At 46.6% G+C, this 25,974-nt stretch overlaps 1 protein-coding gene across 3 annotated transcripts; it reads left to right on the forward strand.

Moving 5' to 3' along the window:
- MAP3K8 (mitogen-activated protein kinase kinase kinase 8) lies at window positions 1–25,974 on the forward strand. Of its 3 annotated transcripts, none has more exons than XM_083467066.1 (10): window positions 502–708; window positions 8,828–8,916; window positions 11,057–11,421; window positions 13,910–14,074; window positions 15,486–15,747; window positions 18,397–18,503; window positions 19,307–19,459; window positions 21,463–21,709; window positions 23,290–24,688; window positions 25,034–25,974. In XM_083467066.1, the coding sequence occupies exons 2-9, from the start codon at window positions 8,898–8,900 to the stop codon at window positions 23,418–23,420; spliced, it is 1,449 nt and encodes a 482-aa protein (XP_083323192.1). In that variant the 5' UTR covers window positions 502–708; window positions 8,828–8,897; the 3' UTR covers window positions 23,421–24,688; window positions 25,034–25,974. The 3 variants fall into 3 exon arrangements, with proteins under 3 accessions (XP_083323194.1, XP_083323192.1, XP_083323193.1); XM_083467067.1 differs by lacking the exon at window positions 502–708 and adding an exon at window positions 5,571–7,285; XM_083467068.1 differs by lacking the exon at window positions 8,828–8,916 and having other exon boundaries at window positions 1–708.

Consider the following 25,974-nt stretch of genomic DNA (forward strand, 5'->3'; position numbering starts at 1 on the left):
AGGCTGTACTTCGAAAATTCCTGCAGCTCCCCCGCAAAAAAAGAGGAATTTGGAAGCCAAGGTAGGTGTTTGAACTCCCTGGAGCAAATGCAAGAGTCAGTGTGTTGCAGTGGTTCGAGTGTCGGACTAGGACCTGGGTTCAAATCCTGACGCGACCTCCCTCACAGGGTTGTTGTGGGGATCAATTGAGGCGAGGGAGAGCCATGCGCGCCACCTCGGAGAAAAAGGCGGAGTGTGAATGCAACCAATCAATAAAGATCACGAAGAGTTGAAGGATCCGATCCCGAGGCTGCAAAGCGCCAGCCAGTTCCCGCTTCGGTCGGGTTAAGGGAACAAGCGAAATCGAAACCGGAGGTGGAAGCGGCGGCCGGACAGTCTCTGCGCGTCGAGGAGCCGTGAGTCAGTCCGTCGGCCGCCCGGCTGGTCTCGGGATTGCAGGCGGAGCTCCGCCTCCTTCTCCTCCGCCGGGCTTTCCCCCGTCACGGCGGGGACTGCTCCGCCAGTGGCTCCGGGTGCGAGTTCGGAGAGAGGTGGCCGTCCTGCCCGGCTCCGGCTGCTGCTGCTGCCTTCCTTGCTCCCGGGGCGCCAACTCCGCGGAGGCGCTGGAGGTGAAGCTGGCTGCGCGCGACGCGACGCCGGGAAGCGGGGCAGAGACCGACGCCCGCCCGGTCGGAGAGCCCCCTCGGAGAGCCGAGGGAGAGAAAGCAAGTAAGCATCGGGGCCACCCACCCAAAGAACGACGGCGGCTGCTGCTGCTGCTGCGCACTTTTGCTGAAAGGTTCCCCCTCGCCCCGAGTTCCGCTTTCCGAATTTCCCATATTGAAATTAAATTAACCTGTTGCCCGCTCTGAGCTTCTGATATATGGTGAGATATATAGTGCTTTATAGACATCTCCCATTCAGTTTTAATATGAAAAGGGACCTGCAGTTCAAACTTCCGCAGCAGCTGCGTGGTGATAGGAAAAAGGGGCACTTTCCCTTCCCATTTTACAGCTGGGAAACTGAGGCTGAGAGTGACTTTTCCGCGGGATATCATGCCGAATAGCACTGGGGTGATCCCTCTTCATTAAGAGGGCGTATTTATTAAGGAGATGAACTTATGATGACAACATCCCATTCCCAAGCGCTGTGATGCTTTAAAAAGCTTATATAGACTTGGGCTGCAATCCTGTACACACTTAACCTGGGAGCAAGCCCTGTTGAACTCAATGGGGCTCACTTATGTGTAAGGTCAAATCCTTTTACCCAGAGTGCCACAGCCCCATTCCAGCGACATTATATTCAGATACTTTTCCTTTGGAGATAATGGGGTTTCTGACCTTAAGTTAACCAGGCTGTAATTCTGTGCACCTTATATCTGGGTGTAAGTTCCTATTGAGCTCAGTGGGGCTTGCTTCTGAGCAGACGTGCATGGGATTGCAGCTTCAAGTGGCTTTTGATTGGTAATGTGAATCTGGAAAGTGTCTTGGCCAGAAGGCACACTTGCATAGCAAATGCCTCTTCAGTCTTTTGCATTGACAGCCCATCAGATAATTCACAGTGCTAGTGCGAGGGGATCTCAGCTGTGATTTCACCCATCCCTGCAGAGGAAATGAATGCGAGTGTGTTTGGGAAGTCCCCATTCAAAGCTCCCCTCTGGCAGTAAGCTTCTGGCGTTCAGCCTCAGACCCTCCCATGACAGCTATGGGAATAATAAGGCTGGTCTGCCTTATAGCATTGTTGCAAGGAATAGTATGTGTGAAGGGTTGTGGATACTCTAGAGAGCTGCTAAGTACTGTTAAATTTGTTTAGGGTCAGAGTGTTCAAAGCTTTCATATAAACCCTGCACTAATAGTCCCTATTAAATCAGTTTGTACCTGTAAAATGGAGTGTTTGTCTATATAAAATAGTTTTTTTAAAAAATAGATCAGTTATTGCATTTTTAAATGCAAAAAAGGTATTTGGCAGCTGAATGAGTTCCCATCCCACTGCAAAAAAGGAAACACTTTCAATATATCTGAGGCTAGTGAAGAAACTGAACATAGAAAGTATTTGTGATTTTAAAAGTAGCAGCTGCTCAGGTTAAGTGTGATTGAGATAGAAGGTCTTTATCCATGCAGGTTATTGTGTCAGGACGTATTCCTGCAGCGCCTGTACCCAAATCCCTATGTCTTAAAGCCTTAAACCATTGAAACTTATCTTAAGAGTGCAATGCCTTGGGTGCCATTCAGTGCTAGTCCTACTCAGAGTAGATCCACTGAAATGATGAAGCCTAAGTTAGCAATGTCCATAGACGTCAGTGGGTCAACCCAAAGTAGGACTAGCGTTTCCCTATTGCCCATTGTTACATCAAACATGCCAGCGGATCATTATTTAAAATAAGTCAGCTTGGTACCATTTGCCGAATGGTTGGAGCCAGGATAAATGAGTTTAGCTTGAAATCAGTGGGACAAGTTAGTTATGGCTTAACTTAGCTCCCACTGAAATCAACGGGCCTCAAAGTACATGCAGCTAACTTAAGTCTGGATCTGACCCTATGAGCTTGGTGATGATGCCATTGATGTACTCTAATAATGTAAGCAAAAAGGAATGTTTTCCTGCCCCGAGGAGGCTGCAGTATTTCAATAGTGGGAGAGGTGACAGGCGAGAACTAAGGGGTTAAGCCAGAGGTTTTGTGGGAAAGAAAGGAAGGTCTGGAGGAAGAAAGAGAATGCTTTGGACTAAAACTCCCATCAGCCCCAGCAAACATGGTCACCCATTGTCAGGAATTTTGGGAGCTGTGGTTCATAACAGTGTGGTATAGTGGTTAGTGTGTTGGACCTTTGGCCAGTCACTGCCTGCCTCTCAGCCTAACCTACCTCAGAGGGCTGTTGTGAAGATAAAATAGAGAGCGGGGAAAACCACTGTGAGCTCCTTTGGAGGTGGGGTATAAATGTGACGATTATAATAGCAACAGTAACATATTCTGGCTATTCCTGACTTTGGTGTTTTGAAAGAAGGAGATGCCAAAATTGGGTTCAATTCAAACGTGCTTATACTTAGAGAAGACCCCTTGAAGTCAGTGGGGTTTCAGTTAGCCATCACTAAAATCAAGCCGTTGTTTGTATGTTAACACTATGGATGGAGAATAGCAAGCAAAAGAAATGTGATTAGCGCTTGTCGTGTCACTTGGGCAGTTGTTGAGCACGTAAAACAGTAGTATGCGGAAGTTGCCATAGTTCCTTTTTCTACCGTACTTTTCATTGGTGCTGGGCTCTCCCGGCGCGAGATGTTGCATCATCTCGAGTGAAGGGGCAGCCGTGAGCAGAAGCAGAGGTTCTCCTGAGTGAACACGAAAGTGAAAGGGAGCCTTCTTGATTTCATTGGGTCACCCCCTGAGGAAATTTCACCGGGGATTTCTCTGCTCTTTCTCTTAAGACTTACAGGAGGGTGGCAAATGGTGTCTAGGCCTTTTGAAGAGAGCTCAGTGATAGGACATGCGCTTTGTGTGCAGAAGGTCCCTGGGGTTTCCGCTTAAATGGAGCTGGGAGCTGGGAAAGAGGCCCCTGTCAGGGGCAACCAAAGCTTCGCCCTTCAGATGTTGCTGAACTACAACTCCCATCATCCCTGAGCATTGGCACTGATAGGTGTTGTAGTCCATCAACACTATATTGGCTCTCCCTAGCACCAGTTTGGGGGTTTTGAGAGCTGCTTAACCGTCGAGAGCGGAGGGGCAGTGCTAGCGAGATGGGCCAACATCTTCTGCCTTCGTTCACATGCCCAGCTTGGAAACACGACTGGCATCCCCTGAAAGCCACTGCCTTCCCCTTTGGGGTGGAGAGGGTGAAAATATGCTGCCAACCGCAGTTCCCAATGTCATGTCTGTCTGGATGCTCCCGACCTGACTCACCTGCAGTCTGTTTGTTTACCTGATAGCAGCACGTTGCATGAATCAGATTTGTGGAGAGAAGTGTAGTAAGCAGGGGAAAGGAAACAGGCCCGCCTCAAAATTAGGTCATGTTTCTGCCCAATGGGGACATGGGCAGGTGTCCTTGTCCCAGATAAAGGAATGCTTGCTTACGCCTCCTCTTAATAGCTTTGCTGGTCAGCTACTCCAGAGTTATCTGGAATGCCACCTTAATGGGAACCTGCAACGTTTCCTACCCTTCACGTGGGGAGCATTCCCTGTGTGGCACTTGGGCAAGGTCTTCTTGGCCAATCCCAATGTGACAACAAGTGGCTTCCCCAAGCTAGCATCCCTCCAGGGGACTTAGCACTTTGTCGGCACTTTGTTGTGCAAGAGGCTCAAAGGGTCAGCTGTGCTGCAGGTTGCCTGGAATAATCTCTCCGGCCTCCTCCCTATGTCCTAGCAAAGCTCCTTTCCTGGAAAATGTGCCATGCACATACTCGGAAAGATTGCCTTGTGAATTTCTTTGGTGGTGTTGCTTCAGAGTCTGTGTGGGACCATCATCACTGCTAGGAATGGGAAACAGCCACAGGCCTTTCCCCACCAAGAAAATTAAAATCCGGTCCTGATACAACCTAGATACAGAGCAAAAGTGCCTTGAAGGGGTATGTACACTGGAATCAGGGGCTCTCCAGATGTTGCTAGACTACAATTCCCACCATCCCTGACCATTTGCTGTGCTAGCCGGGGCTGATGGGAGTTGGAGTCCAGCAACACCTGGAGGGTCACATGTTCCTTACCCTTGTGTGACTCTGCTGATTTAAACTGCTTTACTTAGTCATTCCCTTTCCTCAGGGAATTCTGGGAGTTGTGGTTTTGTGCATTCAGGTAGGTAGCTGTGTTGGTTTGACACAGTCAAAATACTGTAATAATAAAAAAAGTCCAGTAGCACCTTAGAGACCAACTAAGTTTGATCTAGGTATAAGCTTTCGTGTGCATCTGAAGAAGTGTGCATGCACACAAAAGCTTATACCCAGAACAAACTTAGTTGCTCTCTAAGGTGCTACTGGAGTATTTTTTTATTTTTTATTAGTTTTGTGCAGTGAGGCTAAGGAGCTCAGGAACCTCAATTCCAAATATTTACAAGGCGTGCATGTGTGTGTTCAAAGAGTCCATTAATTATCACCCTATGAAGATAAAGGGAAAGGGTGTTTGGGATATTTAGGGGTTCTTGAAGACAGGGTGGAGTATCTAATTCACTCAAAGGTGATGGCTGTTTTAGGTCACCTTTTGATGAGAGGGGCGTGGTCCACCATGCCAGGTTTCACTGCCTGTCTCACCACAAGGTTGTTGATCTGAAATTGCTGAATCTACAATGCAGAGTATTCCAGATCTTCCAGAGCTGGTTTAATGTGTGAATAGAAGGGGCAGATTCATGCAACTTTTGTATCCACTGTTGGATGATTCATTGTATTGTTGTTTTAGGCTATCCATGCATAATAGTATATGCTCTAGAATTCGATATAAATTTGGCAAGCCCCAAAACTCACGTTTCCCAGGGTTGTGTGGGCATGCGATTCTGATAAAGGTTGAATTCTTCTTGTGATGTTCTTCTACCTGAAACTCCACTGTGCTCTGCAAAATCAGCTGGGGATTTTTTGGGAAAAAATCACTTGGGTGGCTCCATCCTAAGCGCATTTGCAGTGTCTATGGATGGAGTTGTGTAGGGAACCTTTATGCTAACACTGATTGTGGGAACCTGTGTCAGGAGTGTATGCTAGACAAGCGCTTGAGTTGCTGTTTTGTTCTGTAGATCAGGGGTATGCAGTGTGGTGCCTTCCAGATATTGTGGACTACAACTCCTGTCATTGCTGATGGTTGGCTATGTTGGTTGGGGCTGATGGAAGTTGTAGTCCAGTTGCTACACAAACTCTGCAGCAATTGTAGATCTCTTGGCTGTAAGGAAGTGTGTCAAATGATCAGATGCATCATTTTGTGTGAGTTCCTTTTGGAATTAAGGGGTTTATGAGCTTTTCCTGCTTCTTAGGAATACATATTTTTCTTTTTCAGAGGACAGGGCATATATGCCCTAAATACTATAGTGCTAAAGGTTTTGTATTAAAAAGGCCAACTTGGTGAATACACTTGAAGTCAAATATGGTGTCAAGTGTGGGGCAGGTAAAAACTTGGCTCTGCTGGAAGGAGGTTTGCAAGCTGCACCAACCTGGTGACCAGCAAAGTGTTGCCTAAGATACCGCTTTGAAAGAAAGTCATGAAGATCAGCTGACTGTCGGGTCTTCAAAAGCCCCTTTCAGTGCCCTGTCTTGCACAGTGCTTTGGAAGGGCAAAAAAGGACAGCTGATGTCATTGTGATGTCAGGTGATTGGCAGGTGGATGGCTGCTTGCTCATCTGTTAAACCTTGATAACAATCTGGCCTGCTGGCCAGATGCTTTTCTCCTTCCATGCTGTGCTAGAGATTTAGTCTGCCAGTGTGAAACTTCGCTTCTGGGACCAGTGATCCAAACTGTAAAAGGAGGAAAATAAATAAAGTAAGACACATGTGAAAAACCCAGGGCTTTCCATCCTTGGAATAGTGGGTGGAAGCAACTACTGGGGATGGGGGTAAAAGGAGGTATCTATTTACTGAATTGGAAAGCATCACTGGAAGAATCCCCTGTGCAAGAGCTCGATCTGCTTTCCTATAACATCATGGAAACAATTATATCCTTTTAAAAGAACACTGATAAACCTCACAATACAGCCATGTGAGTGTAGGCAGCAGGAAACCTAGGAGATTTTGGCCCTGGCAATCTAAAAAGAACAACAACATTAAGATGGGGACACTTCTAGCTGTTTCTGGTAAAAGGACGAAAGTATCCTATCTCTTGGTCTGTTTCAAAATAATATAAGATGGATCTAATCACACTTTTCAGCTAGTGAGTGGCTCTCCCTTTCCCCAGTTCATATTGTGGCTGTGGACCAGCATGTTCAGCCCTGCCTCTTCTCCTTTCTTGTAATTTCATACTGGAGGATTGCAATCTGCAGGTGGCCCCGATCCTTTTTGCAAAGTTGCTGCAAGGTCCGCAGCCTCCTGATGTGGTCCTTTAACATAGATGGGTGTGTTTTCCACGTACCCTGTTTGACAACATTTGCCAGAAGGCTTCCACAGCTATGTTCTGAGAAGGATGAAGATAAGGATCTTGGCCAAGGATGATAACTAAGCATGCCACTCCGCCGAGGCACGCAGGGCTGCCTGATGGCTGCAGCAGATCAGGTGTCACCCGTCCAACCTTGGGAGGAGTTAATTGATCTCTCTGTGTCACTGTCCGGTTCTTCCTTCTTGTCATATGTAGACACTAGCGGCTTGTGTTCAGCAAGCCAGGTGAGTCAAGAGGCACTTGTCTTCATCTAGAAGAAAGGTAGGCATATTTTTTGCATTGTATTTGAAAGTGATGGGTAGACAGGGTGACATTTAGACCGCTTTCAAAGGACGGCCCATCTCCAGTCCTGTCTGAGATGGTCTGATCATCTTAAAAGAATGAGAAAATATAGCAAGATCAGGTCAGTGGCCCATTGAGCCCAGCATCCTGTTCTTACAATTGCTACTAGGTGGTCAGAGGAAGCAAGGCTTCTGAATACCATTTGCCGGAAACCACAGGAGGAGAGAGTTCTCTTGTGTTCATGTTCTGCTCCTTGGTTTCCCACAGGCATCTGGCTGGTCACGGTGAGAACAGGATGCTGGACTAGATGGGTGACTGGCCTGCTCCAGCAGACTCATCTTACATTCTTATGTGGGAATACCTGTGAGCTGGACATGGGTGCAGCTGTACTCTGCTCACCTGTGATTTCCAACAGCTGGTATTCAGAGCCACGGTGCATCTTACAGAGGAGGTAGAACATAGTCATTGAGCCCAGGGCTGGGCAATATATTGATATATGGTCCAAAACCGGTTTGAAGTCCATATCGTGATATCGGTTTCATCGGTTTCGACTTGGCAATATATCACAAATCACGATGCGTGTTAGGGCTGTGCGATCTATCATCCAAAACTGGTTGAAAGTCCATATCATGATACAGTGGTACCTTGGGTTAAGTACTTAATTCGTTCTGGAGGTCCGTACTTAAACTGAAACTGTTCTTAACCTGAAGCACCACTTTAGCTAATGGGGCCTCCTGCTGCTGCCGTGCCACCGAAGCACAATTTCTGTTCTCATCCTGAAGCAAAGTTCTTAAGCTGAAGCACTATTTTTGGGTTAGCGGAGTCTGTAACCTGAAGCGTATGTAACCTGAAGGGTATGTAACCCGAGGTACCACTGTATTGGTTTCATAATTTCTGGCTTGGCGGTGTATTGTGAATCATGACACGTGTGTGTGTGTGTGCGCGCGCACTATGGAAAAGTCACAATGTGGGGAAAACCGTGAAGCCAGACAATGCCTCTACATAGCTCCATCCTTATGGTGATATATCAGTATATCGTGATGTTTGGCTAGTGATATATCATGAAGTTGCAAATCAGATATCACTCAGCCCTCATCATAGCTAGTAGCTGTTAACAGCCTATTCTTCCACGAAACTTAGCATGTGTCATCTTTCAGACAGGATACACCCCCCACCCTTTTCTCAGGACTTCTCTGTTTCTTCCTATGAGTTCAGGGCCAAATCGTCTCATGAGAACGAGGCTCTTCTCCAGTGGTGTGTGCTGTTCCTTAGAAGTTCTGTGTTGCCTAAACAAAAACAAAAGGGATACGTTCACCTTTGCCTCTGTGCAAAAGGTGCTAAAAGGTAGTCTGGCTTGACTTGTGCTTTTTAATAAAACACCAGAGGATAAATATGCTTCTGAAGCCAAAAAATTGCTCAAGTCCCAGTTTCCTTCTTACCAATGTCTATGGCGATATGTTATGTGTTGGGGGATTTCCAGTCACCTGATGGTCTAGAATAATGCAATCCTTGTTTTTCCAGGTTTTTAAGGAGTGTATTGTGAATAGGAAGGTTCCTTCTGATTGTGGACTGGAAAGTGCTTTTAGTTGGCATGTCAGTTTTGGATTCCTGTAAGTTCCCCTCCCCAATCCTCTTACTGAAACTATGTCAAGAATCACGTAGAAAACAAAACAGCAACAAGCTGGAAGCAAAACAATGGGAGGGGTGCCATTTTAACTGATCACACTATAGTTGCAGAATATTTTTGGTAGCTTCCTGTAATGTGGAGTCTTGCAGGGCTTTTTTTCTTTTTAATGTTGCACCACATATTACTGGAATGCAAAAAAAAATTAGAAAGACAAATTGCATAATGATTATCCTGTTACAACCATTGCAGCACATTCTTTGATTGTCCTGGTGGGGAACGTGACTTTGGTCACAGCTAGGGACACAATCCAGAGTGAGCTGCAGCCTGGGTTTCCTTGTAACGCATAGGAAGGATTATGATACCTCTCAGATTCCAGATCTTTACTCCAAATGGTAGCACTTCTGCTGATGGGATATTGCATCTTCTCAGCCCAAAGCAGACTCTCTCACTCTGTTTTCTTTTAAACTGGGAAATCATTATGCTTCCACCAGATATCACAGACATAGCCAATATGGCTGTGGTGCATGGATTGCAGCAGCTGGAATGTGATGGCATGGACAGTCATTGGCTAGTTCCTGTGACGTGATGAACCACACCTGCCACACAGCCTATGTAATTCCTATGCATTGCCCACATCAATTTCTTTGCTGGATGAGTGCTCATCTCATCTAATGCATTTTAAAAAACAGAAAGGGGGAAAGGGATGGGGATGGGATGGGGATCTAGGCAGGTTTCAACCAATGAGTGAAGGAGGTGGCCTGGGGCTGCCCCAGCCTGCAGCATTTCCCTGGTAGATTCCCCACCCCCTGCTGCTACACTTGAGCAGCCACTGTCACAGGCAGCCCACACACACTTCTCCAGTACATATACTGGTGGCCAAAGTCACCTTTTCGAGGCCTGTGGAAGGTGCAGGGGTGGGGAAACGGGCAGGGCAGACTCTCCTCCAGCAGGCGGCTGCAGCAGAAGGTATGGCTTCTCTTTCAGAAGGAGGAGGGCAGCTGAAGGGAAAGCCCCACAGCAGGGGCCATCCGTGCTGTCCAGAATTACACCAGAGATTGGGAACTCCCACCACCTCTGATCATTGGCCAGACTTCCTGAGGCTGATGGGAGTTGAAGTCCAGCAACCTCTGGCAGCTTACAGCTCCACCAGCCTTGAAGCACACAGTGATATCCCTCCTCCTCTGTACTTCTAAGCCCAGTCAGCAAAGTGTGCACCTCAACTCCACTGACCTGAGCACACTGCATTCGCTGCTGCAGGCTTGGATCCTTCGCTCTCTTCCAATCTGTTGTGTCGGAGAGCACTGCCTTCCCATCACATTAGTCCAAAATGGTCCTGTGGCATCCAGATGTTGTTGGAGTCCAAACTCCAGCAGCATGGCCAATGGTCAGGGATGATGGGCATTGGTCAGGCAACCTCTGGAGGGCCACAGATTCCCCATCCTTACAGTAGTATATATAGCTGTATAGCTGGCAGTTAAATCTCCTTTTGACCCTCCTCTGAAAAAGACCATGTTAAGTCCCGTTGATTTCAGCGGTGCTTAAGGCACAGTTAACATGCAAGTCCGGTGGGACTTAAAAACATGTGTAAACTTGGCCCACTGTAAGAATCCCTTATGGCCATCTGCCAATTTGCCCAGTTGCTTTAACTGGGGCTTGCAATCTGATCCTATACATGTTTCTTTGAAAGTAGGCCTTGCTGAGTTCAATTAACTTGCTTCCTAGTAAGGTCACAGCTGCTCCATACACTCTAAGGACATATAAAACATGTGGCTTTCTGCAGAGAATCCTGGGAGCGGTAATTTGCTAAGGCCATTGGGTGCTGTAGCTGTATGAGGAATAAACGACAGTTCCCATGATTCATTGGGAGAAACCATGTGCTTTAAATGTGTGCTACATGTGTAGCATGGATGTGACCTAAGTATATATATACGGATCCCTGCCTTATGGCTGTTTAACTACGCAGGGTTGTGGCCTAAAGTATGCAGACTCCATAGGCTACTTCTCCCCCTTCAGTGTTAAGATATGCTTGTTCTAACTGCAGATGCCCAGTAACTTCCTAAGTTGATATCATTTCGCTTTCTTTTTTAACTAACTGTGAAATCTTATTCTGCTCTGGTTTGCAGGTAGAATAAGGGGAAGAGGGAAAACCGTGATGGAGTATATGAGCACCGACAGTGACCATAAGCAGGAGATTGACTTATTGCTAACAGACTTAAATATGTCTGAAGTGATCGACATCATGGAGAACCTTTACCCAAATGGAGACCTTGCCGTTTACGAAGACAGCCTGCTTGCCCTGTGTCCAGAGACGAACAAGAACGAGGAGCGCGCTGAATCCTTGCTGTTCAGCGGAAGGGAAGTTTCGGCATTGTCGTCCGTCAAGTATGGGACCGTGGAAGACTTGCTGGCTTTTGCAAACCAAGTGTCCAACACTGCCAAGCAGTTTTGCCGGCCCAGAAGACAAGAGTCTGGAATCATACTAAATATGGTACGTTCTTTTCTTTGAAATGGCCTGCGCTTGATTCAGAGGCAGTAAGCCTCTGGCTAGCAGTTGCTGGGAGTCACAAATGGGGAGGATGCTGTTGCTTATGGGAAGCCCCAGAGAAGAAAATGAGTGTGTCTGGTTGGCCACTGTGGGAACAGGATTCTGGACTAGCTGGGCCTGATCCAGCAGGCTCCTCTTGTCCTCCAGTTGCTGTTGAAGGCCGTGGGATGTGCTGGTAAAAAAAGGGCTTAAAGTTAGGGTCTCCTAGATAGACTCCGGCTTGTGGATTGGATGACCTAGATGCACAAAATGCAACACGCATAGACTAAAATCATAGGAAGCTCCTTGATACAGAGTCAGATCACTAGTCCATCTCGCAGCAGGTTTCAGACAGGACTCAGGGCTTTTGTCTGCAAAGCATGTCCAGAAGCTATAGCTCTTCCCCAAACCTTGTCAGTTATTGGATTTTACTGAGGAAATGGACCACACAGTTTTGATTTTTTTTCATGTGTAAGCTGCGTAAAAACATTACAGCCCTACCTAGGGATAGAGTCCATGTGCCAAGTGTCTGGTAGGGAGAACAGATGCGATCGCACTCCCCTCCATGAGATGAACTGGATTGGGGGACAAGTATCCCCCGATCTGTTTCATGCTTCAAGCTGCAATAGAAATTGACAATATTTTCCAATTGCATACCCAGATCTTAATCCTGTAATAGAGAGGAAGCCTTATTAAACAACTGAAATAACATTGCTGTGAACTTGGGCAGTCAGATAGAACTGGATGGGTCTTCCCAGCTGTTTTGGAATATTTTTTTATTGCCTTCTTTGCAATATGGACAGTGTGACTTTATGTCAACAGCTCTGACTCTTGTGAACCAAGCCTGCCCACCCAAGGGGATGGGAGGGTATCCTGACACAATGACAGTTTCATGGCTCTTGAAGTTGCATAGTGCAGAGGAGCTGGGAGACATAAATGTTGTGCAGAAGGCAGCTGCTGCAGCAGAGCTAAGGTGCTAAAGCCCCTGTGTTAGATCCTGCAAACAGCTTGGCTTTAAAATGCATATTGCGGTTTGAATATGATGTCATCAATTGATTAATTAATATGTCTTGGTTGCCTGGATAGAGGATGGTGATGTTTGCATGTGTGCAGAAGCTAGCCCACTGCAAATGGGTAGAATTTAAATAATAATAATAATAATAATAATAATAATAATAATTTTATCATTTCTACCCCGCCCATCTGGCTGGGTTTCCCCAGCCACTCTGGGCAGCTTTCAACAGAACATTAAAAACAGAATAAATCATCAAACATTAAAAACTTCCCTAAACAGGGCTGCCTTCAGATGTCTTCTAAACGTCAGATAGTTGTTTGTTTCCTTGACATCTGGTGGGAGGGTGTTCCACAGGGCGGGCACCACTACTGAGAAGGCCCTCTGCCTGGTTCCCTGTAACCTCACTTCTCGCAGTGAGGGAACTGCCAGAAGGCCCTCGGAGCTGGACCTCAGTGTCCTGGCTGAATGATGGCGGTGGAGACACTCCTTCAGGTATATCCATTGCTTTGCCTTCTTGGGCCCCCCCCCCGGCAAGGCCCCCTAAGAAAGGAATGTGGCCCCAGGCTCAAAAAGCTTCCTCACCTCTGATCTAAACAAACAGCTGACTAAATGTTGCAGCCCTGCTTTTAATTGTGAGAAGCTCAAACTCTCGCCTTGCACTGTTTGAGAACCTTGCAAACATAGCACTTTTGCCGGCCAGCTGTGCTTGTGGTTTCAAAGTACCATTCAAACCTACATGACGCAATGAGGCTTTATATCTCTCTGCTTATCTTCTCTGAATATTTCGGAAAAGAGCTACTTTCCCCCTCCCCTGTACCGCCTTTGAGGGTAGGAAGTGTCAAAAACTGCTTGCTTACCTTCTCTAACCAAACCCACAGCTTTGTGGAGCAAGAGGCGGGCAGGTTCCAGGAATGAACAAACAAATCAGCAGATGGACTCATTACGCAAATCCCTCAGCCAGGTTGCTGTTGCCAGAGAGTAAGGTGCAACTGAGTCTTTATGGGAGGCTAATCGCTCACTGGAATTATAAATATTTCCAGAGTGAACTGAATACTTCACGTGCCGTTCCCATTTGATTGGTCTGCATAAAGGCTGCTCCTTCCTTTGTGCCTCAAGGCTTCTTTGTACTGCGAAGAAGAAATCAGGCAAAGTTAGGTTCCCAGAATGTGAAGGCTTCTCACTCGGGGGGTTGGACTAGATGACCCCAGGCAACTTCCATTTAAAAGATCTCGTGAAGTGTTGTGTGTGCAGGGACAGCGAGGCTGGAGAACCATGGCAAGAACAGGTAGCGCTGGACAAGGTGGGATCAGTCAGTCTGATTCTGGGAGGGCAATACATATCTCCAAAAACTAGATATATCTTTCTCTGGTGAGTTTCTCATGGGGGAAAAAAATAGCCTCCTTTAATTTCTCCTCATCTTATTATTTTTTTCTATAGATCAGTCCGAAAAATGGGCGCTATCAGATTGACTCCGATGTGCTCCTGTTTCCATGGAAGCTAACCTATAGAAATATTGGGACTGACTTTATTCCACGGGGAGCTTTCGGGAAAGTCTACTTGGCACAAGATACAGAAACCAAAAAGCGCATGGCTTGCAAACTGGTACGTTCCTAGGGTTCCCTTTCCGAGGGTCTGTTATGTGCTGGGTCCGTACTGCTATTAGATGGACTTTCTGCCTTTCATTTAATGTAGTTATAAGTTGGGGGGAGGAGGGTATTGTTGCTTTTATGGTGGGGGAAATATCTGTCCAGATGTCATGGGTTGTAGCCTGTGCTGATTCTAGACCCAGTAAAATAAATAAGTGTGGGTAACTTGGGGCCTATTAATTTCAGTGAGTCTTCTCTGAGTAGCTAGCACCCAATATCTCCAGGGTGTGCATGGTGCACTCTGAGATGTGAATGGAGCTCGATGCAAGCAAGCACTTTGCCCTGTTGTCTGACACTTTGGGATATGTGCATTAAGGGGAGGCATTGATTGGTGACAAATGGTGAAGATAATTATTTAGATGCCTGATGATTATGGGAACCCAGGCTGGGTCTGATCTATGAACACCTTCAAAGGCCTTGTATAAATTCCATGTTTTTACAGTAGCCCTATCCCAATGGATTTCTATTTTGAGTGCTTTCCTCAGGGCTTGCTCATATGTCATCACAAAACAACTGCTCATACCGGCAGTCTCCAGTTCTGCTTGTCACCCTCACCCTCAAGCCAAGCATTCCGTCAACCAGTGGGGAGGCTGATGAGCGAAGTCCCATCTGCCTCTTCCAACTGACAGCTGGGTGGTGGTAGTGGTCACCGTCCCTGCAGTTGCTTTGAGTTTTGGGGATGCTGTGTGGTAAAATTTTCTGACCCCTCTCCAGCTGAGGAAGGCTGCAGTATTCTTTTGGGTAACAAAGGTACTCAAAGCAGCTGCCCAAGTGTTTCAGCCCGGACACTGAGGTCCAGCGCCGAGGGCCTCCTGGCGGTTCCCTCACTGCGAGAAGCCAGGTTACAGGGAACCTGGTAGAGGGCCTTCTTGTGGCACCTGCCCTGTGGAACATCCTCTCATCAGACGTCAAGGAAATAAGCAACTATCTGACTTTTAGAAGACATCTGAAGGCAGCCCTGTTTAGGGAAGCTTTTAATGTTTGATGTTTTATTATGCTTTGAATTCTGTTGGGAGCTACCCAGAGTGGTTGGGGAAACCCAGCCAGATGGGTGGGATATAAATTGTTGTTGTTGTTTATTTCCAAAGCAAGCCCCATTCTGGCTCCAGGATGTGGGTGCTGGATATTAGGCGTGCTCAACACACCTCATCCACACAGCAGCAAAGCAACCCTCCATCCAACCTTGACAACTCCCTTGCCATTCCTCAATTTGTTCACTGTTTTCTGAGCCTTTTGTATTCCCTACCACCTTCCTTCCCTTTGTAATAGTAAGCTCAGAGCACTGACACAATGATCTCCAGAGCATTATGTGTGTGGATCTTTGCTCTTCCTGCTTTACTTAATCTGCCTCCATTTTGGCCCCCTAGGTCCCAGTGGAACAGTTCAAGCCATCGGACGTTGAGATCCAGGCCTGCTTCCGCCATGAGAATATTGCCGAACTTTATGGAGCCATCTTGTGGGACGAGACAATCCACCTCTTCATGGAGGCAGGAGAAGGAGGCTCTGTCCTGGAAAAGGTGGAAAGCTGTGGGCCTCTAAGAGAATTCGAGATCATTTGGGTGACAAAGCATATCCTCAAGGGACTTGAGTTTCTTCACTCGAAGGGAGTTATACATCAAGATATAAAACGTAGGTTATAATTCACTTTTAAACAGCTGTTCCCTCCCCTTACATCAGTTGCACTGTGTAGTGTTTGAAACCTTCAGTTTAGAAGCTGTGGCCCTCGGAATGTGGTTGGACTCCAGCTCCCATCAGCCTCTGCAAGTTTGGCCAATGGTCAGGGATGATGGGAGTTGTAGCCTAGCAACAGGATTATAGCTTGTCCTTACGTGCAATACCCATTATTTATAAATTGGGCTCAGGATAATCCTGGAAGTTCCACCTATCTGGAGGTTGTCAGTGAGATTTGTATGTTTATCTTAAGTAAATGTTTATGCCTATGATTTCTGTTCATTCGAATGTGGGAGAGTCCGTTGACAGAATGTTAGAAATATAAAGAAATAAAAGCCGCAGCTGTAAAAAGCATTCCAAAGCCAAACAGGCATAAGGATGACTTCCTACAGTCTAAATAAAAAAATTCCTTCCAGTAGCACCTTAAAGACCAACTAAGTTAGTTCTTGGTATGAGCTTTCGTGTGCATGCACACTTCTTCAGATACACACATGCACACGAAAGCTCATACCAAGAACTAACTTAGTTGGTCTTTAAGGTGCTACTGGAAGGAATTTTTTTATTTTGACTATGGCAGACCAACACGGCTACCTATCTACTACTTTCCTACAGTCTGTTCACAAGCCTTCTAAAATAACCACCATAAATGAAGCCCTGTGATCTTTCTGAGGGAGACAGGTTTTACATCTGTTAATAAGCAGAATAATAAATAGTTCTCCAATGAACCTCAGTAAGAAGGATATACAGAATGAGGCAGATGGTCAGTAATGGCATTTTAGGAGCAATTTCCCCCATGTAAACAGAGTATCTAGAATATGCCTCAGAGGTCACCTACTGTGGTTCTTGGAGCACCTTTGGCAATCAAGCCAAGATTGGAAGTGGTCCTTACTGCACAGCCCTGGGCATGTCTGTTCAGAAATAAGTCCCATGAAATCCATGTACAGGATTGCTGCCTTAATATGTGGAAAACCACTACTTTTCCTTATTAGAAGATGTGCATCCTTATTACTTACTTCTTAACGGGAAAAACATGTTCCAGATTCCTTGATAGTATTTGCATGCCGCCTGCTAGCAACAACAATTTACAATAACAATTCACATTAAATTCAATTTGAAACTATAAAACCGTTGAATGCAGCATCAGGCTCCAGCAGCAGAGAAATAAAACCAATTGATCAAGCCCCAGGGTAGTGGAGCCAAAAATTCCGCAGAAGTTTTTTGGGATAATTGTTTACCCTTATTTATTTATTTTGCTTGTCATAGCCAAACAGGTTATGCGGGGGAAGCTCCCTTGAGTTTGTGATTGCTGTGTTACAAAGGCCAGGATGCCCAAGGAGGGGGAAAGCCTTTCTTATTCTCCTCTACATCTATAGCTTTAGGCCAGGATTTGTACAAAGAGCCTCATTAAGAGAGGTGTGTCCAGCTGAAATGCCATGAAGTCTGGTGTCTTTGGGGACTCCTGTCTCCAATCTTGCTCAGTTTATTGCTGTCAAAGGCTTCAGCTTCCAGCCTTTGCCCTGAAGCCTGAAAGCTACACAGCAGCTCCAGTTTGTTTGCCTTAAAAAAAATAAATGTCCTGCTTCAGGTGTATTTTTTTTAAAAAAACATCTCTTGGTTAGCCAGCCTATGTGGATGCTTGGACCCCATCAGTGTTAGAAGGATATTTACAGCCCCAGGAAAGGGAAACTAAACCAGACTTCCTCAACCTCGGCCCTCCAGACGTTTTGAGACTACAATTCCCATCATCCCTGACCACTGGTCCTGCTACCTAGGGATCATGGGAGTTGTAGGCCAAAAACATCTGGAGGGCCGAGGAAGCCTGAACTAAACCAAAAGGATTTTCCCCTTCCCCTAGCCTCCTGTGCATTTACACATAGGCTGCAAAATTATTATTAATAACAATATAGGTAAAGGGACCCCTGACCATTACATCCAGTCGTGACCAACTCTGGGGTTGTGGTGCTCATCTCACTTTAATGGCCAAGGGAACCGGCGTACAGCTTCCGGGTCATGTGGCCAGCATGACTAAGCCACTTCTGGCGAACCAGAGCAGTGCACGGAAACGCCGTTTACCTTCCCGCCGGAGCGGTACCTATTTATCTACTTGCACTTTGACGTGCTTTCGAACTGCTAGGTTGGCAGGAGCAGGGACCGAGCAACGGGAGCTCGCCCCGTCGCAGGGATTTGAACCGCAACCTTCTGATCGGCAAGTCCTAGGCTCTGTGGTTTAACCCACAGCGCCACTCACATCCCTAATAATAATAGGTAGTAGTAGTAAAAAGAATAGTAAATAAAAGTATAGCATTCTTAGCTATTAAAGATACCTAGGGGATAATGGTATTTTGCATTTAATTTTAGTATTCAAAGCACCTTGCGTACATTTCCTCAGTAAACCTTACAAGCAACCCTGTATGGTAGGCCAGTATTTACTATTGCCTCATTGCAGGGGGATGACAGGGGAACCCACCTTCAAGTTGTTTAGTTCTGCTGGGGAGAAAAATACAGCGCATATTGCCCTCCGTTTTGCTCCCCTGCAACTCAAGCAGATGTTGAGGCTTCCTCTCCAGGTCCCTAACAATCCCTCGTTTGTTCTCCTTTTGTTTCTAGCCAGCAACATTGTTTTCATGTCAACCAAAGCCGTTCTGGTGGACTTCGGTCTGAGCGTTCAAATGACGGAAGATGTTTTCTATCCCAAAGACCTCCGAGGAACAGAGGTAAGAACCATGTGCAAGAAAGGGAGCCTTGCTGCTGTTACTCTCATGTCATTGTAATGAGAGCTGAATGGGAAAGAGCTGCCACAAGGGCGGCAGCAGGGGGGGGGGTCATAGTCCCATTGGAAGATCTATTGGGAGCTCGTGCAGAACACTCAACCGTATCTCCTTTTTGATGTGCTGATGAAAATGAACAAATAGTTGATTTGCACCATCTAAGTTTAAAAATAGACAAAAGTAATGGTAAAAAAAAAGCTTGGAATGATTTAGTGGTAACTGATAGTTTTTTGGGGGGCAGGGAAACTGGACTTTGGTTTAGTTGCATCCCATCATCCCATGGGAAGGTTTCAATCCTAATCTGCAGGCTGCAACGCTGGCCTGCAAATGTGTGTGTGCTGAAGTTTCAGTTGCCTGGCTTACGGCATTTCTTCTCTTTATGTCTCAGTTCAGATGTAACAACAAACTGTGGTTTGGCGCTACATGAATGAGCCCTCCTCACTTTGCTCTTTCCTGGGCGCCCGCTGTCTTTTTTTGTTAGCAGGCCATAATTTGACAAATGGTTTTGCCTCCAACGCGAAATGGGAAACCCACTTCAAACCCATCAGCCCTTGCAAGTGTGGCCAGGGATGATGGGAACTGTAGTTCAGCATCATCTGGAGGACCAAAATAATTCCCCCCCACCTATGCTAAAAGAGGGGTGGGGGTGGGGAAAATAAAACCACTTCCCTGTTGCCCAATCTTCCTTGCTGTTAAGACTGTCAAGATTCAAGACTGGAGCTAATTTTCCCTCTGGGTTCCGTTTGCAGATTTACATGAGCCCAGAAGTGATCCTTTGCCGAGGCCACACTACAAAAGCCGACATCTACAGCCTGGGAGCAACAATCATCCACATGCAGACTGGCATCCCGCCATGGGTGAATCGCTATCCCCGTGCGGCGTACCCCTCCTACCTCTACATAGTAAGCATGGACTTTGGCCGCGTGGGCACACACCCCTTTCTGATAGCACCTGCCTTATTTTCAGGCTTGTTGACTTCCTATAGGCACCTGGTTGGTCACTGCAGGAAACGGGGTACTCCCTGAACTAGCATAGAAAGCTGCCTTAGACCATGTCCAAGTTATTGGTCCATCTAGCTCAGAACTGTCCGCTCAGCCTGGCAGCGGCTTTCCAGGGTGTCGGGCAGGGGAAGGTCTCCCCCATCTCCCGCTACCTGGCTCTTTTGACTGGAGATGCGAAGGGTTGATTTTGGGACTTTCTGCATACGCTCCATGCGCCCCACCGCTGAGCCTGATCCAGAAATGCTCGTTTTGCAATGCTCTCGAGGGCAAAACTACAGGCTGAGTCACCCTGAGCAGTTGCCAGGCCCAGAGTGGCAACACAATGAGCACCACAGATAGGTATTTTCCAACCCCACTCGGAAATGGCACTCGGAATGAATTCTCACTGGGACACAAAGCAGGCATGTGATGTTTGAGGTCTGAAACCAGATTTCCAAGTTTCACTTAAAAGAAGCTACAAGAGACTCGGATTAGAGCAGCAGCCGTTGTGTGTTTACACTATTTCCCCAAGCTATATATTTGCCCATCCCCCTGCTATTAGCCTCACCAAGCTATGTGGATGGAAGGATACAAATACCTGTTGTCTCCACATACCCAGGAGCAGGATGAGGGGTGGTTTCATTTGGCATGGAAGGAAAGAGTTAGATTCCCACTCAGGACCACTGCTGTGACCCAAACTGGAGCTTGCTCCATCAGCTACTTATGAATATATTTCTAAGAATGCTTGTGTGTCTTCTGTATTGCCCCCGTCCCCAAAGTGTGACAAACCTGCAGGATCTGGACAGCACTTCAGATTGCAGGTGGGGGCTTACATGGTTAAACGCTTGTCAGTCGGCAGAGGATCCTGCACACAGTAAAATCGAAAGTTAGAGGAGCATTTGGGTTATGAGCTCCCCGCCTGTCGTCTGAAGTGGCACAGCCACAGCAGAGGTTTAGAGCCTCAACGAGAACGAAGCCCCAGACGTGCATTTCCACAGTTGCATCGCTCACTCCCAAGTCTATTTTTTCCTTTTCGTTTTGACCTTCTTGCTGTTTGAACTTGGCAAACTTCCCTGGGATTGTGGAAGTATGAACAACAAGGGGAATGGTTCTGTTTGTTTCTCTCTGATCTGAGTGGGAGGGAGGTGGAAACTGCAAGCTGTGAAGTTCACAGGCAGAATGTGAACTTGGCAGAGGAACTCTAGGGCAATGATCTCAGGCCCCCGTGACTGTCCCAAAGTTTTAGGCCTCGCAAACTGGAGCCATTGTGTGCAGACGTGGTTTTTTTAGCATATTTTCTTCAAGCCAGTAGCCGAGTGGTAGATCATCTGCCTTGGATGCAGAAGTTCCCAGGTTCAGTCCCTCACATATCAAGGTGGTGGTGGTGGGGGGAGAAATTTCTTGCTTGGAAACCTGGAGAGCTGCTGGCAGTCACTGTAGGCCGTGCTGAGCTGGCAGGTCCCCATGACCCCATTCAGTATAAGGCAGCTCCTTACACTCCTGTGTTTGCATGGTGACCTTGAGGTGCCAAGCCTCCTCACACTGCCAACCAGTGTGTCACGTTGCCAGCACACAAACCGATGTTTGCCGAAACTGAATCGATGCTCCATTTTGGCCTGCAAGCTGGATCGTCCCCTAGTTGCTCTGTGTTCGTTGGCCCAGATTGCGGAGCGAGGATCTCCGACCTTTGGGTGAACTCTAAGCCAGTTTGTTAGGGTTTGTTGTGAAACTGGCTCCGTTTCCAGCTTTGCCGTGGTTCTCCACGACGGCGGCAGAGTGGCAGTTTTCCAAAGCATGAGTCAGGGCAAGGAAATTCCTAGGGTGGTAACCTTATGATAGAAAGGAGCCTCTCCGAAGCTGTTTATCTCTCTCCCTCTCAGTGAGCATCGTGCTAAAAGCAGTCGGTTTTTCTTCCCTCCCGATAGATCCACAAGCAAGCGCCGCCTCTGGAAGACATTGCTGAGGACTGCAGTGCCTGCATGAGAAGGTTGCTGGAAGCTTCTCTGGAAAGGAACCCAAACCAAAGACCATCTGCCACAGAGCTGCTTAAGCACGAGGCCTTGCACCCGCCTCCGGAGGAACAGCCCCGGTGTCAGAGCCTGGACTCGGCACTCTTTGAAAGGAAAAGGCTGATGACCAGGGAGGATCTGGAGCTGCCAGAAAACATTGCTGGTACAAAACCAATCCTCCTACATCTGCCCTCTGGGTGTGGCTGGACTCCAGCACCCATCAGCCAGTGGCCAAGGATGATGGGTATCATAGTCCAATAACCTCTGGAGGGCCACAGGCCCCCTATCCCTGCTCTAACAGAAGCGACAGGGTATGGGACTGAGCTTGTACCAGGCAGGAACGCTTTGTCAGGTCACAGGTCAAGGTGGAAGCGGCAGGTGAAGGGAGTGAGATGAACATGGGAGGCTGACATAGACTCTTGTCAGAGTATTTGTCTGGAGGAGGGAGTGCACAGCTGCTCCTATCCAAAAGGCTCGACATGGACCTATCCCTGCTCTAGTCTTTTCCAGGCGGAGGCTGTGCTTACGGCAAGGTTGAAGTTTAAGGGCTTGTGGTCAAAGTCTTAGGATAAGGTCAGGCTAAGGTTCCCATTCATTTCAGAAATCTCATTAGCTTCCCAGTGGAGCGAGGGTTTAGCTTCAGTGCAGCAGATTCCTGGAAAATCAGTTCAATGACAAGCTCACACAAGTCACCCAGGAAGCTCTTGGGAAAAGAAAAAAAAAAGTATTTTGGAGCTCCCAGAATTGTGAAATACTTTTCTCCAGAATTTTGAGTATTAGGTTTGGTTTTTTGTTTTTGTTTTAAGAAACAGGATGTGTTGAGGGAAAACAACAGCAATGCAAATAAAGAGTTAAAACAACATACAAATTTTTAAAATGCGATTTCTGAAATTTTGTGGGGTTTTTTAAAAAACACATGAGTATGGGATTACCTGCATCCGGCCTTTTCAAACAGCAATAGGCAAAATTATGTCTGACTGTCCAGAGATGTCCCACCCACATCCTGCTACTAGACCATTTCTAAGATGATTGCTAAAACATACATTGTGTGGTTGGGGACAATATCCTAGCCCTTTAACAGTGCAGTCCCATGCATGTTTACTCAGAACTAAGCCCTGCTGTGCTCCATGGGGCTTGCAACTGTGCATGTGTGTTTAGAATGGAAGCGGTGACCTTTTATATGCCAGCGGTCCCGTCAGTGGAGCACCACTACCTTTCGAGCTTGCAGCAATAGGTAGCTAAGCTGCAGCACAGGCAGAGCAAGGGTTTGTCAGACATTTGCATTCATGATGCCTGATTTTCCTGTGCTGGTTCCTTTTCTGGTATACCGGAGGTAAACTGCACCAAGAAATGGGAGGCACAGATAGATGGAGAGAGAGAGATTAGTGCACACAAGAACGGTACTATTTCATGCTTTGCACTTCACTTGCTAAGAAAGTTGTCCCCTACGAATAGGTTTGTAAAAAGGAAACATCCCTTCTACTCATTGTAAACTTTACTGATGCTGCAGAAGAATTAAACTGAGGACTGGATGAATGGCTGTAACCACCTATTACGGTTCATCTCCCTTGAGTCTGTGTTTTTTCTTCTGCAAAGGCTGCTGATTTATTAGTTTTCTCGAAAAGAAGCATATTTAGTGAGCTGAAGCAGATTTGAAAAATCACCACCAATTACTCTAAAACGTGTCTTGCAGTATAATATCATATGGTGATCTCTCTCTCTTTTAAAATTCTTCCTTGTCAGATTCTTCAAGTCTTGGGATTACCGAGGAATCGGAACTGCTAAAGAGGCAGCGATCGTTGTACATAGACATTGGAGCATTAGCTGGCTACTTTAACATTGTCCGGGGAGCAACAACGCTAGACTACGAATAAATCTGAGGATCTCTTGTGCTGGACAGAAGGAGATAACGCCTCTTGGAGAACTAACTGCTTTTGAAGAAGAGTGCAGTCGGTTTTATCACTTGAAGGTTTTTCTAAAGCTAACCCTTTTGGGAATTCTGACCAATATATAAGGATCACCACTGTCTTTACATTCTGGATGAAAGCAAACGCCAACAGATTACTTGTTTCGTTGGCATATGGTGTGTGTCTTGCGTGCACACATCATTTGTGATTTGAATAATCTTCAGTGTGTAAAAATATTTGTGTGTGTATGTATGTGTGTGTATATATATCTGTATATGTATATCGTAGAATTCTATCTCTCTCTCTCTCTCTCACACACACACACACACACACACACACACACACACGTAATGTGCATTAAGAAAAAAGAAAGACAGACCTGACTGGATCTGAATAGTTAAGCTAAGCTTCATTCGGACCCCCATTAAGACTCCTTGAACCCTTCCACCTAAGAACCATCAAAGTGCACATTGGATCGGATCTACGGCTGTTTCTAAACAGTGCTTGCTTCCAGCAGTGGCTTTTTGTAGCGTTGCCTTGGCTAGGATGCCTCCACTTTGCAAATCCTTGGCTTATAGCATGGGGCTGGCTTCCCCAAGAAGGCCTGGAGCATTGCTAGTTGGGGTGCCTGGTTTTTTCTGTCCCCTCTCCCCTTGCTGATTTTTGCTTGCATCCAGCAGCAGCTCAGTTGACCCACAAACCAGCATGGCATGAGCATCTTTGCCCATCTCCACCCAACCACCCACTTGTTTTGCTGATGGCTTGTTTTGGATGCCAAGGAAGGGAACTCCCTATCTTCCACTCCCTGCCCTTCTTTTGCTTCCCTTGGGTTCTTTGACACATTTCCCAAGCTCTCTCTGTGGCGCTTACTTGATCTCCCCGCTTTTCAGACTTAGAATTTGCCAACTTGGGTGAATCAGTGGTTTTGTTGCCCCAGGTCTATGCAGCGAATAAGTCAGGTGCTTCCCCTCCACCCCCAAGCTAAGTTGAAAGACTGACACCAGAGTTTTGAGAACCCTGGTATATAGGCCAAGGGTGTTGTGGCAGATCCGAAATAAGCTTGTAGAAATTAATGGGAGCTGTAAACATAAGTAATGACTAAATTGTCCCATTGATTTCAACAGGGACTGAAGCTGCAATCCTTACTCCGCTTGCCTGGGAGCAAACGCCAAATTGTACTTATTTTGAATAGACATGATTAGCATTATGCTGTACAGCACTGCCCATTCTTAAAGGTAAAGGTAAAGGTACCCCTGCCCGTACGGGCCAGTCTTGCCAGACTCTAGGGTTGTGCGCCCATCTCACTCAAGAGGCCGTGGGCCAGCGCTGTCCGAAGACACTTCCGGGTCACGTGGCCAGCGTGACATCGCTGCTCTGGCGAGCCAGAGCCGCACACGGAAACGCCGTTTACCTTTCCGCTGGTAAGCGGTCCCTATTTATCTACTTGCACCCGGAGGTGCTTTCGAACTACTAGGTTGGCAGGCGCTGGGACCGAACGACGGGAGCGCACCCCGCCGCAGGGATTCGAACCGCCGACCTTTCGATCGGCAAGCCCTAGGCGCTGAGGCTTTTACCCACAGCGCCACCTGCGTCCCCCATTCTTACTCAGAAGTAAATCCCATTGAATTTGATATGCTCTCAGGAGTTAGGATTGCGGCATGATTCAGGATCTAGCCCATTGTCAAGAAATAGTTGGACTCCTGTGGCTTGAAGACAGACTCTTAGAACTGAAAACCAGCAAATAAAGCAAAATGTAGCGACAGGCATGTCTCCTGCTTGCACATAGTAGGGTGGTGTTCAGAAAGCACTAGCACCCTTGCCTTTTGACTGACAGTGCAATGCTGGGCATGTCTACTCAGAGGTGAATGCCATTGAGGCTTGCTCTGCATCATATTGCAGCCTGAGGTAGCCACATCAGGTGTAGTTTTTCCAGAATGTTCTTTTGCATGAATGGGAGCTGTGCAAAAGCACGGAATGAGTTCCGGCTTGCAAACTTCTGCAAAGAAAAGAGCAGCTGTACACACGAGCCATTTGATGTATAATGTTGGTGAACAATATTGCACTGTGTTTGGGAATCTTTGCCAGTTCTGATGGTGGTTCAGTTTGTGGCTGCAAGACTTCATGTTTGTTAAAATAAACATGTGTTTGGATGCCATGAATGATACATTATTTTATGTTCCTATGGAAAAAGACTTCCTTTTCTCTTGAAGATGTTGAATACCTTTAAATGTGATGTTTTAGAGGGCAGTAAAGCTGTTTCAAGAACATAGTTTGGTACATCCCATGGGATGAATGTGTAAACTTTTATAAAACAGTTGTGTACTAAGGATTAGTGTCGCTTTTAACCACCTGTTTCCCTTTTTTAATGGCATACTGTGTATGTTGTAAATAGAACTAGTTATAAAACAACGTATCTGTTTCAAAGTTTATATTTAAGGCTCTTTGTATACAAAATATATTTGTATTAATTTCTTCCACTCCTGATTCCAATAGGACTGGATTAAAGATTTGAAGGTATAAA

The sequence above is a fragment of the Podarcis liolepis genome (genome assembly GCF_965112155.1).
Source record: "Podarcis liolepis genome assembly, chromosome: 12".
Taxonomy (NCBI): Eukaryota; Metazoa; Chordata; class Lepidosauria; order Squamata; family Lacertidae; genus Podarcis; species Podarcis liolepis.